Source organism: Lagopus muta, chromosome 1, assembly GCF_023343835.1.
Source record: "Lagopus muta isolate bLagMut1 chromosome 1, bLagMut1 primary, whole genome shotgun sequence".
Taxonomy (NCBI): Eukaryota; Metazoa; Chordata; class Aves; order Galliformes; family Phasianidae; genus Lagopus; species Lagopus muta.
In genome coordinates, this window is record NC_064433.1 from 62,357,834 (window position 1) to 62,374,600 (window position 16,767).

The 16,767-nt window shown below is 41.5% G+C and overlaps 1 protein-coding gene across 2 annotated transcripts in view; it reads left to right on the forward strand.

Annotated features, from left to right (window-relative positions):
* DERA (deoxyribose-phosphate aldolase) overlaps positions 1–16,094 on the forward strand; it is a 64,246-nt gene extending 48,152 nt beyond the window's left edge. Inside the window, exons 7-8 of one of the 2 annotated variants that reach the window (XM_048934002.1) lie at positions 2,464–2,613; positions 4,295–16,094. In XM_048934002.1, coding sequence (XP_048789959.1) covers positions 2,464–2,613; positions 4,295–4,351 — 207 coding nt within the window. In that variant the 3' untranslated portion in view covers positions 4,352–16,094. The remainder of the gene's footprint in view (positions 1–2,463; positions 2,614–4,294) is intronic. The other variant, XM_048934001.1, reaches the window with a different exon arrangement.
* Positions 16,095–16,767: the final 673 nt, after the last annotated feature.

A 16,767-nucleotide genomic window follows, 5' to 3' on the forward strand; every position in this document is an offset into this window, starting at 1 on the left:
GTGGTAGCTGGACTTTATACCGCTCTCGAATTAAATGCCCTCCCCCTTTCCTTTTCGTGTCTTTATGGCAGTCAGGAGTGCAGTAAATGGGGGAGGGGACAGACTTTCCTTTGTCAGTTTTTTGGGGCTTTTTTTTTTTTTTTTTTTTTTGCAAAGAGCTTTCAGAATTTGCTAAAAGGGAAAGGAATTTTGCATAGCGTTGTTAGTTATCTTATTTATTAACAGTATTTTACTTGTTTTTACCACAGGTTATCTCAGGAAGAGCTGTAGTATTTCTAGGAAGAAATCTAAATTTGAATTTGATTAGGATTTCTCTTCCTTAGGGAAAACACAGTCCCAGTATTTTAATTTATTGTCTAGAGGATGCTTTTCCAGTTGATGTGCTTTAAATTCCTTTTGGAAATCTAATGTTAACAGATGTATGCATACACTTACGCATGCATCCATCCATCCACAAAAATATAGTCTTTGTATTTGGATTTATCAAGCTTTTCCTGTTATTGTTCTTTATAATCTTATTGGAAATATGCTGTTATCACAATACTTCAGTGTTAAAAGAAGGATTTATTTTGTTTGTTTGTCCTGAAATCACTATTAAAATTACCAAATTTATTTAAAATGACAGATAATTTTAGATTCTATTGTCATAACCATAAGGTACAGAGAAACCAATCAAGGCAGTGAGTTTTCAGGAAAGTATATACAGAAATCAGAATGATAATTCTTTCACAAGGAGGCTGAAGAGAAGGACTAACCAAGATAAAGATGGATGGCAGAAGGAAATGTAGCAAGCATCGCTATGTGCTACTGTGCATGTTGTTCAGATTTTCGTCTTTAATGCAGATAAGCTTTTTTTAATTCTACTTGTTCTTCTAGTATTTAAAAAAATCTGCAGCTGGCCAACAACTGATGTAATGCATGCAACAAACTTTCTGACCAGGATTTTGATAGCTCTGCTTTACAAATGCTGTCTTAGAATGAGATATGTGTAAATGGCACATAACTAGAAGGGTGTGCAGTAGGTTGTCTCTGTGCTGGCTCATGGGATCATGAGATTCAAAGCATGATTTGCCTTAAAGATAGGTTTTTCCTGTCGTGTCCTAATAGACATGGCAGTTCACCTAACCAAGTATGGTACATCTCTCATCAAGTGTCTGAAAGCATATCCAGTATCTGGTGGAAGGGAAGTTTTACAGTTCTTGTAGAACAGAAAAAAAAAATCCATTTCTTGTAGAGAAACCTAATTTAGTCTTCATTTAGTAAATTTTAGTGAAAAAGTTTGAAATAAGTTTGAATTTACAGCCCAATTATGTATTACTCTGACACTTAGGATTTTTAAAAAATACAACTGCCTCCTATTGCTCTTCACACAAGTCAGCTGCACTGTGTGCCTTATTTCGGCATGTTTGACATTACATAATTGCATTTATACTTGCTGATTATTTTTTTTTTATAAGATTGCAACAGGAGCAGTATGTGATATTGAGCTGGCAGTGGGCTTTTGCAGCCCAGAAGGCCAACAGTATCCTGGTCTGTGTCGAAAGAGGCATGTCATGCAGGGCAAGGAAGGTGATCATTGTCCTCTACTCTGCCCTTGAGAAGCCACATTGGAAGTACTGTGTCCTGGTCTGGGGCTCCCAGCTCAAGAAAGAAGTGGGATTTTAGGAGCAGGTCCTGAGGAGGGCCACTAAATGGTCGGAGGGTTGGAGCACCTCTCCTACAAAGACAGCTCTCCTACAAAGAGCTGGTCTTCTTCATCCTGGAGAAGAGAACGCTCTTGGGAGACCTCACTGCACCTTTCCAGTACTTAAAGGGAGCTCATAAGGCAGGAGGGAAATCAACTTTTCACATGGGTAGAAAGTGATAGGACGGAGGGATGATTTTAAACTAAAAGAGGAGAGATTTAGATTACATGTCAGAGGAAAATTTTTCAGTGGAAGTGTGGTGAGGCACTGGCAAATGCTGCCCGTAGAAGCTGTGTGTGCCCCATCCCTGGAGGTGTTCAAGGCCAGGTTGAATAAGGCCCTGGGCAGCCTGAGCTGCTGGGTAGAATCATGCCCATGATGGGGATGTTGAACTGGATGAGCTTTAAGGTCCCTTCCAACCCAAGCCATTCTATAATTCTCTGATTTGCAGATAGCCCTGGTCCTGCCCAAATCTCTTGACCTAACGTGTTGCGGGCAAATTTCAGTCAAACCCAGCTCCTGAGAAAGTGCACAAGTATAAAAGTATTGCTCCCTCACTTGCTTTCACTCACAACAAAAAATTTGTCTTTCAGTGTGAAGACTGAGGCCTGATGGATGACTTGCAGCACTAGTCCAGACCGAACACTGCTTACAATCAGATATTTACCAGAACAGAGTTTTTTATATACACCACAGGCAGATTTAGACAGCAAGTCAACAAATGCTGATTGTTCTTTTGGAGCTATAATGAAATATTGCAATTTTTTTTTATATATAGGTTGGATTTAAGCCTGCCGGTGGCATTCGGACAGCAAAAGAAGCTATTACTTGGCTTATGCTGGTAAAAGAGGAACTGGGAGTGGAATGGCTGAAACCAGAGCTCTTTCGCCTTGGTGCAAGTAGTTTGTTGGAAGACATTGAGAAACAGGTTAGTTGTTAATAGTTTTCAGATTTTTAGAGAGAAGCAATTATCTTTCTAAATGTACTGGCTTACTGTTTTTGCAGAATTTGCTTTTTGGTGTTGTTTAAGAGATAATAGAACATGCATTATTAACAAGTTCACTTCTAAAACAGTATTAGTTTAAATTTGGCCTGTCATTACAGACCTCTGGGACTTGGGTATCCCAAACATCTGACAATTCCCTGGGCCAGACTCACAGTGCAGTAGGCAAAGGAGCTTCATTTGTACACATGCAGTCTTTTGCTAACACTCAGCAGTGCACTCCCCTGCATTTCTATCTGCTGCCATTTCAGATAGCCATCAGGAAACATTACTGACCCTTTGCATCAACTGTTTACAATGTATTTCCATATTGTAGAAAAAGTCCTGTCATTCTACAAATGGTACTGCTGATAGAGAATTTATTATGTATTGATTATTTCCCGGGGAAGAAAAAGCAATTGCCTATTACAAAGTCTAATTGATTTCATTTTTTGTGCAGGCAGATCACTATGTTTCCTGGCAGACAAACAGTGTATGAGATACAGTGGCAACGTGTAGTTTCCAGTAGGAAGAACTGTTTGCCTGTGACCTGTCTCACTGGAGTGGGGGACCTAACTCAAAGGACACAGCGTAGTTGAAGTGACAGAGTATCATAGGAAGGACTAAAACATTAGGGCTGCTCAACTTTACTCCCATTAAGCCCTCCCTTTAACTTTACTCCCTTTAAGCCCAAGAGATGAGGTGATATTAGCTCTAACAAAAAAAAACAGTTTCATAGTTCTTGTTCTATGAGAGAATATCTGCTGTGCTGGGGGACTGAATGAGAGAAAAACATGAAACTGTTCTCTTGCCCATCTTTCCTAGCAACTGAAGTACTAATATGTTATAAGAAAAGTCTTAACAGCTCAAAGATATCAGGTGAATATTGATGACATTTGAAAACCCCTGGTTCCCTCTTGCAGTGAGAGTAATACAGTCTTGCTTCACTGCCAGGCTGTTTCTGCCTCTCACTTGACCTAAAATCATGTCTCTTGTTATGACAAAGCATGGTGAGCTTATTTTTTTTGCCACTGCTATCATTGCTGGCTCTTACATGACAGCTAGAGTATGTGATAGTTTGTTTTGGTTTCTTAACAGTGGCACCTTTTTATCCGCCAGGGATTGCACAAAGACCACAGTTATGACCAAAGCTCTGCTATGCTGTGTCATCTAAAACTATGTGAGATAAAATGTATCAGCTGTTATATTCACAAAAACAGATATGTATAAGAGCGAAACACAGAAAACAGGGAAACACTCAGCCCTGAGGCAGTGAAGAGCCATATAAAAGCATAAGCAGTTTTGAATCCTTTGAATATTAGAAATAATACTGCAGTCATCAAACCAAGATTACAATGGGAGAGAATCATTGTCTTTTACTTGTCTGTTTTTGAAAGCAACAGAAGTCTTTTTTCTTTTTCTTTCCAAGCAAGGCAGCAAGAGCTCTTAGTTCAAATCAAATAAACAAGTATATGAAGGCATACTGCATCATATTTTATGAACACACACATACACAAATAAATATCCATCATCTTCTTCTGACATGCCTTTAATTTGTGACTTTCATGATACTTTGAAATTTACAGTCATATATAACTCCATCACGAATATTCTTCTTTTCTTGCAGATTTTCCACCACGTGACTGGCTCTTATGCACTTCAACACGACCTGGCAATGGCTTAAACACAGAATCAACTCAGGATTATTTTTATAAAAGAAGCCTTTAAAAAAGCAGCATTCAAAAGTCTTCCGACAACTGAGTGCGTTTGATAGAATTAAGGGCGTTATTCTCTCTTTTTCATATATTACAGCATTTAAAAATATGTTCAAGTCTGCTGGTTGTACTTGATCAAAAAGTGGAAAAAAATGGTAATTCTGAAACAGTTAAATAGTTAATACTTACAGATTTGCAAAGTTAATCTTGCAAAGTCTTCCTCAGCCCAGCCTGAAAAGCTTATTAATGGCAACACTGAAATACTATGAAGAAGATTTGGGTGTCCTGGTAGCGCTTTGCAGGCTGAGAAATGAAGTATCTAAAGAATGTTTCATATTGCTAATTAAGAGCTACAGATCTTGGAACAGCTTTCCATTCACCTCTGACTAGATCTTTGGTAGGATATGTTGCACTATTAATTGTTATGTTGATTCGGTTTCAAGCAGTGTAACCTGATAAAATGAAACTTGGTTATTTCTTTCTTTTATAAAATCTTGGTAGCAAAAAAACCTTTTTTTTATTTTTTTATTTTTTATTTTTTTTATTTTTTCCCCCAAACTTGGGCACAGACATCCATATTTAGACCCTTGAATAAAGGTGGCTTGATTTCTGGAACAGCTGAGTATCCACAGTTGCTCCTGAAGCTAATGGGAGCTCTGGGTGATCAGAACAACTGAAAATCAAGCAGCCTCTATATAGATGCCTAACTATGCATTCAGGAGGCTATTTTCAGGCATTTCACTCTTAAAAATTTTAGTCTGTCTTGCTTAGAAGCTCCCATTCCTGTCTCCTGTCATTTTTAAACACAGTCATGCAAATCTTTGCATTTTAATGTAGGGGGGGTTGAGTATCAGTTTACAGGTTTCTACGCTATGCTATCTGAACTTTAACTTTTCCCTTCTAAGAGCATTTCTGTAATTTATAAGAATTGTGTCCTATACAGAGTTTCAGCCTTAATGAAAAAGCACTTTTCTCAGAGGACATTAAGAATAATACCTAAATCATCAATACCTTTTGAATATCAGACTGGAGCTGGTAGATTCATTACTTCAGAGCTACATTCTACTCACTAACAGGAGTTGTACTAAAATCTTAATTATCATCACGACTAGTCTCACTGACTTAAGTAGGTCTCATCAGGGAAGTAAGAGGAGGAGGATTTTGCTATAAATCAAGCTGCAAGGTGCATTTATTACAAAAAGATCTTGACTTCATAAAGATAATAACTCAGTTATTTATCTGGCTAAGCCACCTGAGTCGCTCTGTGAAACACAGCATGGAGAGATTTGGCCTTCTGAAGAATCTTAGACAGCCTGAGGAATAAGCAGATGGCAAAGCGTTACTGGGTGACTGGCTGTCTTTGTCTTGTCCCATTCAAGAGACAGCTAGCAACAGTGCAAGTCCATTAGGAAGCAGTGAGGGCTGCAGCCTGGCACTCCTACATCACTCATGGTAGTGCTGAGAGCCCCAGACTGAGGTGAAGCTTGGCTCTTGGGTTGGTAGGTGCATGACGAGGGGAGGCTGAGGCTGAGCAGGGCAAGAGAGTACTGGGGCTCATGCTAGTGCTGACCCATGAGACAGCTAGAGCTGGAAGGAATGGTCTGACATGCATTCCAAGCTCAAGTTGGAGGCTGGTATTGCAGAGCATATGTCCCCACTGATGGAGAACTAGAAACGTTCTCAGTGTGGTCTTTTGAGTTTGTACTTGCAATGGTGCTTTTAACCCTGACCAGCACTTCCTCTGCAGTCTTCCATTTCTTCCCCTCATGGCTGACCGTTGGCTGTTATTTATTTCCCATTGTCACAGAGGAATTGAGACTTTATCTAGGTTGTTGCAGCTGGTCATAACAGCTGCACAAAGTGTATGAAAGGAGATGGGGACTTGAAATCAGTAACCAGGAAGGGGGCAGCACAGCACTGCTGAATAGCCTTCAAAAAAAGTTCAGATTTAGCACTCTGCTTCAGGCCTTTAAAAAAGAAGCAGGCAATTATGCCTGTTTATCTGTATTAATACATCTATATTTAGATAAATAAATTTCAGAGTATAACATATGTTTTGTGGAAGTCAGTCTAGTATACTAATCATTATTTTTGTAACACTTATTCATTTAGGATTTTAAATAGCTTCATTTTGTTGACTACCTCATTTTGCAAATAAGTGAATAAATTCAAGAGGAAAGTCAAGTAGAAACTGCAAATCTAGAATATCCTGTATCAACTTATTTACAAGAAGAGGGAACTGGGAGAAGGGGTAAGCTTTTTTCCCTGGTTTGCAGGAAACAAAGATATTAAATAGTAATTATATTCAAAGTGCACGTATCAGCTGGGGCAAGTAATACTTTGATAGCTTTATTTCATCAGTAGTATAAGTTCATTCTTTCATTTCCTTTCTGAAGCAGAGAACATACATTATACACAATAGCACATGCTTCTGAGGCAGAAAAGGCTGATCTACGTTTAATTTTATTTTGCTCAGTTGAAACTGGCTCCCTGCCTCCTCTGGGGAAAAAGGGAAAAAAAAAAAAAAAAGGAACAGCAACTTTTATCCAAATCTTGGTGCACTTTTGCTGAAATTACCAGTGCTGACATCTGGATGATACATAAAGTGTGCAGTAGGAGTAGAGGGAGGGAATTGCATTTAATTAGATGTAACCTACCCAGGAGAACAAGACACGGAAATGTCCATCTGGCTAGTTCTTATTAATAGGACAACAAAGGATAAAACTATTTGTAGTATATGAAGACACCATTGTTGAAACTACCAGTTGACCATTTTTATTAGAATCCTAGACAGCCTGCACTGTAAATTGAGAAGTAAGACTTGGAAAGAAAGAAGCGTCAAAAAAGGTGACAGTCCTTTCACATCCTAAAAGGAAAGAGTAAGCAAGTGATCATAAGGTCCCAGCCAGTTATTTTGTAGAGATCCTTCCTCCTGATCCAGACAAGTTACAGACTCTTTCTGCAAGGACCTACAGTAACAAAGGAAAGCATGACAAAATTGTTTTAATATCCTTTAATAAAATTTAACTCTGATACAAGAAGGGATGCCAACAAGATGCTCTAGCCGTTCCTGATGAGTCTAGTGATTTTAAGTGGCTCTGGTTTGAGCACTAGGATTAGCATCCTGTGGGTTGCTAATTCTTGGAACTGTTAGCAAATGGAGGAAGTGGTTGTGGAATTTATTACACTTGTTTTTGTAAGTCTTGCTTTCTCTAAGGGAGGAGTAGACAAAGGAGCTTCAGAGGTTCAATTAATAAAGATAAATGTAGTATCTCAACAATATGGTGCTGTATAAAACCAAACCCCCCTGGTGGATGAGGTTTTGCCCAGAAAATCAGGAAAACTTGATAAGCTCATTTTTCCATTTCACCAGTAGCAATGAGATCTGTTTGTATTCAAAGACTTACGTAAATTATCACATACTTACTAATTTGCAGCAAGCAAGCAAACAAACTAGAGAAAATCCTGTGTCTTGGCAAAAGCCAATGCCAGGGCTGGGCTGGTGATCCTTCAGTATAGGGATTCCCATTGCCATTTTAGCCCAGAGAGCAGATGCACTACAGGTCGTATCTGACAAGGCACACTTTCTAGCTGGCTGGCCTCACAAGAAAGCCCCGGGGTCTTGCTGACCAAGGCAGAGCAGTTGGTACAGCAGAAGGAAGGGATGCCACCTAGAGGGACTTTGATAAACTCGAAAGGTGGACCCTTGTGAGCCTAATGAGGTTCAACAAAGCCAAGTGCAAGGTTTTGCACTTGAGGCAATCCCAGACATTGTACAGACTGGGAGAACTCCTTGAAAGTAGCGTTGCTAAAAAGGACTCAGGGTTCCTGGTTGATGAAAAACTTCACATGAGCCAACAGGATACGCTTGCAGCCCAGAAGGCCAGCGGTATCCTGGGTTCCATCAGAAGAGGAGGGAGGCCAGCAGGGAGAAGCAAGGGACTGTACCCCTCTATTCTGCATTAGTGAGGACCCAGTTGGAGTCCAGCAGGCATCCAAGTCTGGGGCCCCTGGCACAGGAAAGATGTAGAATTTTTGAAGAGGGCCCAGAGGAGGGCTATGAAAAGGATTTAAGTGCTAGAACACTTCTCCTATAAAGACAGGATGAAGGAACTGGACTTGTTCAGCCTGGAGAAGAGAAGACTGTGGGGCCTATGGCCTTCCAGTATTTAAAGGGAGTTTATAAACAAGAGGGAAATCAACTTTTTACACGGATGGAAAGTGATAGGACAAGGGGGAATAGTTTTAAAAAAGAGGAAAAGAGATTTAGATTAGATGCTGGGGAAATTTATTTTCTGAGTGAGTGATGAGGTGCTGAAACAGGTTACCCACAGAGGTTGTGGATGCTACTCATTCTTGGAGGTGCTTAAGCCCTGTTTGGATGGGGCCTGGGCAATCTGATCTAGCAGTTAATCTAGCAGCTGGCAACTCTGCCTGTGGCAGGGAACTCAATGATCCTTGAGGTCTCTTCTAACCCAAACTATTCTATGATTCTGTGGCTTGCTTCAGGGGTTACCAGCATGGCTGTAGGACCAGTTAGTGCTAAAGCTGCTTGCCTGTAGTGATAACTGCTAATCCATTGAGAATATTTTTTTGCCCCTCAACATCAGACCTGAGCAACCAGCTTCTGAGGGGAAGCTGGAGAATGCATATTCTCCAACATTTAATTTAATTACATGTAAGTTGATTAAGGATGTTATCTTCATTTCCAAGGGAAATGAAACATTCATTCAGAGTCATGTCAGAGCTCTGACTGTCAGGTTTTTTTCTGCTTTCTGCAGCTTCAGTGGGGTCTTGGTCTTTCCTCACAGCACAGGCGTTGTCTGACCCAGAACACGGCTTCTTGCTTTAATGTTCTGAAGGGCCTGAATGGAGCTAGAACAAAGAGCAACTATTCCATCCAGGCTCTAACAAGAAGGTTTTTATGTTCTAGTTAGCACAGATCAGTCCAATTCCAAAAAATTCAAATGCCTTTGCCCCATCTGGTAGCAACTGTAACAAGGCCTTTGGGAGGCAAGTGGCAGGAAGATGTAGATAAAGGGAAAACAGTGGGGCAAAAAGAGAAGTCGCAAGAAGTAAGAGAGATTGTCACCACCGCTGTTACTGCTTCACAGAATTGTAATCTTTTGTATCTCTTCGGAACAGGAGGTAAATAATAAAACACAGGGGAGGGAAAAATTTAAAATAAATGTAGTGTGTGAGTGCATGTTAAAACGGATGTCAGATTAAAAATAACTGTAAAGGAAATTCTACTGTAGGGGGAAAGCTGCTTTTTCCTTCAGCATTTTATATTCCACCTTCATTAGGCGGAAAGTGAACGAACTGTAAAGGAAAAGGGGAACTTTTGTTGATTCCCTCTGAGCGCTCAGAGAAGCCTAATGTGAGTGTGGGGGCATGTTATGTGGTGCGGTGCTTCAGCAATTCTCAGGGTGAAGCCCACAAGCAGCAGGGACATTAAGCAGATGCAACTGCGTGTGCCAAGCTCTGGGACTTGGAGCTTTAAGCCTGCGGTGCTGCATATCCAGATAGTTTCATCCACTCCATTCTCCTTCAGTCCCTTCAGGGTTGATGAGTCCTCTAATGTTTAAAAAAAAATAAACCCTGCAGCCTGCTTGGATCATGTTATCCAATAATGCCCCTCTAACTATAGATTTGGGCACCAGGGACTTTTTTCTAGTTTCTTCAGCCCTTTTAAGCAAGCTGTGTCAGTGTTTGACAACAGCGGAGCAGGGAACATCTACACAAACATATTTCTCCCCACATGGCTGCCAAACCACACTGATCATTGGAGACAGCAGGTACTCATGAAAATGGCAGTGCCATTCCATAAAACAGTCACAGCTCTCTTCTGCTAAATGTGCTTCATGATGGCTCCTTGAAATTTGTGATCTGAAAAGTGGCCTGGCCTGTGCATGTCTAAAGCCAAAGAAGCTGTAAATAAACAGTTGGAAATTGTGCTAGCATGGGTAGTTCTGCTTGTTCCCACGTATTCCTACAGCGTTTCAGAAACAAATTCCCACAACTCCTATTTCTTTCAGACACATAAGCTAATGAGGAAGCAGCTGAGACAGGAGTAGAAGACATCCTAGCGGCTATCCCTGCCAGGCTGAAGGCAGAGCGGTATCCCAACTTTCAAAACTTGTATTGGGCTCATACACTAATTGGCAGGGAAGATCGCAAACCAGAATCTTCCTAATGAGAAGTGACAACAAGTAGGAGCAGCTTGTCCTTACAGAGGCTTAATCTGGAACATCTTCACCTAGCCAGCTTGGGTTTTAGCAGGTACGTTAGCAATGCATGAGAGTCCTCTGCTTGTGAAAGGCCTTGCATTGGACTACAATCAGATCAGGCTGTTTTAGTGTGCTGCAGAAAGTGTTCAGAGAGGTTCTGCAGGTATTTAAGGCCACACACTGTGCTCATATCAGCTCTGTCCTGTCTCAGTGTACCTGTCTCTGTGAGATACTGAGAGAGATGTCCCAGTGGCAGTGACTGCCCCAAGCAGACTGTGGGCAAGGTGCGGGGCTGAGGTCTCCAGTAGCCTTCACCTGTGCTCCTTCTGTTGATCTTGTGCCATTTGTTGCCCACCTCTGCACCTCATTGAAAACTCAGGACCTTCTGCTCAGAGTAAATTAATAAATTAATAAATGGAAGTCACTTCTGCAGGAAGATAACCATCTGCTCCTAAATGAACATGTGTTTTCAGAGTTGTATCCACCGGGCAGATTTCTTTGTTAAGCAATAATTCTGTTTCATTTTCCTGAACGGCTCTGCCATTTTCTCCATTAGAGGGCTGTAGAGCCGTGTGTTAGATAATTTTAGAACACAAATGGATATATATATATATTTGGGGCCTAATTTTCTTCTGTATTGCTCTCCTGAAACTCAGTGAGGTGTAAAAGTGGTGCAATACAGAACAAAAATGCACAGCACCTTAGAATACACCTTAGAATACATCAGAGCTCTGGGTTTTTCTGACAATGTTCAGAAACTCAGAGCTGGTAAGATTTTTAGACACATGTATGACAGGTGAGGCAGATGAGTGAGTCAGTTGCTGCTAGCATGTTTGAACAGACCACAGTTGGTCAGTAGGATATGTTTTGAGGAAAAAGTAGCAAAGAGCACGTGCAAAGCACATGTAGAGCTTTGAATTCTTAAGAACTACAAGTATTATAGGCAGAGGCTAGACTAAGAATCATAAATGTTACAGGCTCCATTTTGCTTCAGCTGTGATACTGACAAGCTAGTTGTATAGACTACAATTTCCTAGGTAGATATCTTCCTCAGCTGAACTTTATTCAAAACAAAAACAAAAACAAACATAAATAAATAAATAAAGCTGGAAAAAAAAAAAAAAAAGAAAACATATTGTGGAATGGGATTTTTCAGCCCACACCTGGAAATTTCACTGTGCTGAGTTCCAACACTTCAGAGCATGAGCCATGGCAAAGGAGAGATTGGCCCCTGTCCTCGCCACTTGCATTCTGCTGCATTTGTACAATGAAAGGTGCTAAGAGGTACAGTGCAGGATGGATGCAGCGAAACTCAAACATCAGCTGAAAGTTGGAACAGAGGGAGAGAAAGACATTGGCACAGTAAGTCCAGTGCAGATTAGAGCTAATGGGAACTAAAGGAAACAGTGAGTGCATGTGCAAGCAGGGAAAGGAAAAGGAAAGGCATGGGGATAAGATGCCACAGAAGATGAGAACTTAGAACTGGCAGCTGAACAACAGCAGGGTGATCCAAACAAGAAGAGCTAGAGTGAACTCATTGGAAACAAAGTGCCTCATCATAAAAGGAGCAATACTGAGACCAAAAAGAAATTGCTCACTGACCAGATCTCTTGCCTGTGAATTTAACTTTCAGAATGGCTGGAAGAACAACAAATCAGAGAACAATGTCACTGAAACTGGCATTTACAGAGGCTGAGATGCAGTGGCATGGGCAACTTTAATATTTTGTAACTTTGAAATGCTTTGGCTTTGAAACTAATATTCCTTGTTGCTTGTTGTGCATTATGTAAGCTTATTTCATCCTAACAATTAACTCATTGAGGCAGAGATTGCTTTTTTGCCCTGTTTTTGCACATCACTTGCTGTAAAGTGTTGTGGTTCATGAGTAGTGCCATTACATGTCATATTAATGCAGATAGGAAATAGTATACTGGTAGAGATCTATAATAAAAGCTAAATGTGAATTCTAACAGTGGAGGAAAATGGTTTGCTACAAAACACTGGGAAATTATTAGATGCACCAGGCAAAAATAACAAGTGGAAAATTGGAGGTGAGTACCAAAGAATGGTTCTATAAGTGGTTAGGTGAGGCTGTTGGGCAGCGCACTGTGGAAGCAGCAGAAGCCCCTCAGCTGGGACTTGGCTGAAGATGAGATAACTGTTCAGAAGGCACAGGACTTTACAGGGTCACAGACACTGGATGGTCTGGATGCTCCATCTCCAGCTTCTGTGATTTTGCACAGCCTTCCCCAAAAGCCAACACGATGGAGCACATCAAAAGATGCAATACTCACAGACATTTCTTGAGCTGAGAACTATGAAAAGAAAGTTGTTCTCATCCATGAGCTGAAATTGAGAGTACACACTAACCCAAAAGGATATCAGCTCAAAGAGCACTGTATGAAAATCTTATAAAGCTCTGCAACGCTCCATAAATAATTTTCAAACAGGAAGCTTTTTGTTTCAGTGATAACAATACTAAAAAGGAAGAATGGCAAATATCCATGAAAAAAAAAAAAAAGGCTGAAACAGTCTGCACCCTATACTGATGATAGTTTTAATCACTTCCAGAGTTACACACACAATTATCAGTCATTTATTAAGAAACACAAATGATCATTACAGAGGTATAGATTAATATAGGCTGAAGCCTGGTGTCGTGCCAGTGGTGCACCACATGATGGGCAGACCATGGAATAAATATTCCAGCATGTCACTGTGCTATAAATTCTACAAATGAAAGAAATTAAAAAGCCAGGAGCAATTTTGAAAATGATTTGTGATTGGTGGTGCACTTAGGAGTGCTTTTATTGTCACAGGAACATCTCCTTTCACATCCTTAAGGTGAAAGCACCACTCTGCTTCGCTCTGAGGTTCTGGGGACAGCCTGTGACTGCGTGAGGTGTGGAGGCAAGCAGTGGGGCTTGTGCTGGTGAGTATATGTGCACTTAGCAGCGTGCAACTGCTTGTGAGGGTTAGCTTTGCACAGCCTGAGGGTGACAGAACAGCAAATTGCTTCTGACACTTTAAGTATGCAAAAAGACACCAGTTGTGGGGTGGTTTGGTTTTTTTCCTTTTACAGCTATACTATAACTATGCTCTGAAGTGCACATATAAACATTTTATAACATAGATTTGGACTAGCACTTGAAAAATAACCTGAAGACTGGTTCTTTAGTGGAAGGTATTCCTATCAAAATAGCAATCTGTTGCAAGTCAAACTTTCACTCCATGCATAAATGATGCAGAACTTAGTGTACTTCTAATGCAGATGTTACTAGAAGTTTTACTAAAATATCATGTTAGTATTAATATGGATATGTTATCTTAAATAGAAAGTGAATTCATCTAGAATTGAAAGGCAAAATATTTTAGTTTGCAAGCACTGTACTCAGTGTAAAGAATGGCAGCAGTGAAAGTAGGTGAATCATAAAAACATACAATACAAATGTTGGAAGGGACCCATAAGGATCATCTACTCCTGTGAACTCCTGCTTCACTGTTGGAAGGGATCTCTGGAGGTCATCAAGTCGAACCCCCCTGCAAAGCAGGCCCCCTGCAGCTGGCTGCACAGGTAGGCATCCAGGCGGGTCTTGAACATCTCCAGAGAAGGAGAATCCACAATCTCCCTGGGCAGCCTGTTCCAATGCTCTGTCACCCTTACTGTGAGGAAATTACTTCGCATATTGGTGCAGAACTTCCTACGCTCAAGTTTATGGCCATTCCCTGCAGGAACACCCAAAAATCAGACCACATTACTGAGAGTACTGTCCAGGCACTTCTTGGACTTCACAAGCTCAGTGCCACGGTCACTTCCCTCAGAAGCCTGTGTCAATGCCCAACCACTCTCTCAGTGAAGAACTTTTCCCTGATATCCAACCTGAAAGTGAAAGCTTGGATATCCAAGAAGGATAGTTAATCCTCCCCGAGGCCAATGATACTGAGCCACAGATATGTGGTTATATGATGCCTTGCTGTCTTCCATGTTCCTCCTTTGGGCCTGCCTTCAGGCATTTGGTCTTGTGCTTTTCATTTTTCTGGGATGGCATGAGGACTTCCCATAGCAGCGTGCCATGTACACACATCCAGCAAGGCTGGCTGGTTAGATATTTGCAGTTTTTTCTCCAGCAACAGGTAGACCTCAAGTCAAGAAGCCTATGCCATTGTTCCTGCTTGTGTCCACAACTGTAATAAAGCTTTTAAAAATATATTCTACATGGGTGTTTATTCAAGGAAAACGCTTATAGCTCTCTTAGTGTTGCCTATCATTAGGTGACTGTGAATACCTGATTCAATCTAAAACGTCTCCTCCAGAGCAATGTTTCCATGTCTGACTTCTCAGAAAGGGTTAATTTTGCATCTCTATACTGATCCTTCTCCATCCTGGGGCTGTGTAGGAAAACAACTTTAAGAACTTGGTTGGAGGTTGGCTCTTCAAAGCCAGCAGCTCAGGGGCTGTCTTGTGATACCCTGCATGTCTTTGCTTTTCCTTCGCTGGTCTTTAAACTCCTGTGAGGTTCTTCCACCCTTGTGCAGGGATTCACACAGCCTCCTCTTGGCAAAGTGGCTGGGATAACAACAACCAATGGAGAGGATTGTGAGTGTAAATGCTGTGTGTAAGTGGGGTACCCCAAACTATTTGCCTAAATCTTTATAAGCCTGAAGAGGAAGAAGATGACCACTAAGTAGATTAAGGAGTATCCAGGGTCCTACGAAGACACTTGTGAAGAAAAGAAGGTGCCAGCCCGAAAATGTGCCTAAAAATGAGTAACAGGCAAAGACAGATTCCATGCTTCGTGCTCAGCTCCCTCAGGGTTGGTGCTGCCTTCTCCTCACTGGATGTCACAAGTGTACTGATGATGTGGTTTACAGTGCACACGGGAGGGGAGGGTGACTGCCTCAGGGTGCCTCCTCACCCTCAGGGGGCACATCACCATGTGGATGTGAGAGGAGGGGGGTGGTGTCAAAACTCTGAAGGAGGAGCTGCTGACTCCCTGTGAGGGAGTGGAGAGGCAGCGCTGAGCTCTGCTCTGTGTGACAGCGACAGGGCCCAAGGGAACGGCATGGAGCTGCATCAGGGGAGGGCAGCTGGGGGTCAGGAACAGGGTCTGCAGCACAGGGCGGTGGGCATGGAACGGGCTGCCCAGGGCAGTGGGCACAGCCCCAAGTGCCAGAGTTCAAGGGATGCTGGGACACCACTCTCACACACAGGCTTTGGACTTCGGGTGGTCCTTTGCAGAGCCAGGTGTTGGGTTTGATGATCCTTGTGGATCTCTGCCATCCTGGGCTATTATATGGTTCTGTGATTCTATGATTCTTATGGAAGGCTTTTCTTGAATTTATGTTTACTTTTGTAAGTGTCTCATATTTTGGTTTCTCTCTTATGCTTGATAAAGATGTTGGATGTATCGATCACTGATTGCCAGTTAATTACATGCCATTAATAAATCAATAAACTTCTTTGATCCTGATTTACCTTAAATTATGTGAATTGAGCAGTTTTTCCCTGCAACAACACTAATCTTTCTCTGCGTGTTTTTTTCAGAAATAAATAAACCAATGATGTTGTAAAGCAGACAGCCAGAATGTGGGTGTCTGTGCACATCATATCTCCTCCATCACATTGAATAAAAGGGGCAGGATGAAATAAAAAAAGAGCTACATAGTAATGGGGACATTCCCCACGGCACTGGAAAATAAGTGTACAGCTGAGTGCTTTCCAGGGTGGCAGTAACTCTGGGTAGGGATAAGTCCAGTGAGCTCTTGCAGCACCAAGAGAGCACTGCAAGCTGTACAAATTGTGCTAAGGGAAAGTGTATGGACTAGAGCTGTCGTAAAATGAGAAAGCACAAAGAAGATTTTAAGCCATTTAAGCGTCCTCCTTGTGAAGTCTGTGCTGAGCCCCTGCAGGCTTGTAGCTCAGGAGCTTCCAGGGCCCTGTGCAGACCAGGTGTTAGTTTGCTCTGCGCATCTCATCTGCGCTTGATCTCTCTTCCAGTTTTACTGACGAGGTTGCTGAGCAGTGGCTGCTCTGACAGCAATGGGCACTTGTGGTTCCCTATTTAATAAGAACTAACCTGAGAGAAATTCTCCATCTGCATAGTAGCCTTCTGGTCCTCCTTTTTTCTAATTTGCATTGATTTAGAAATGCTAAA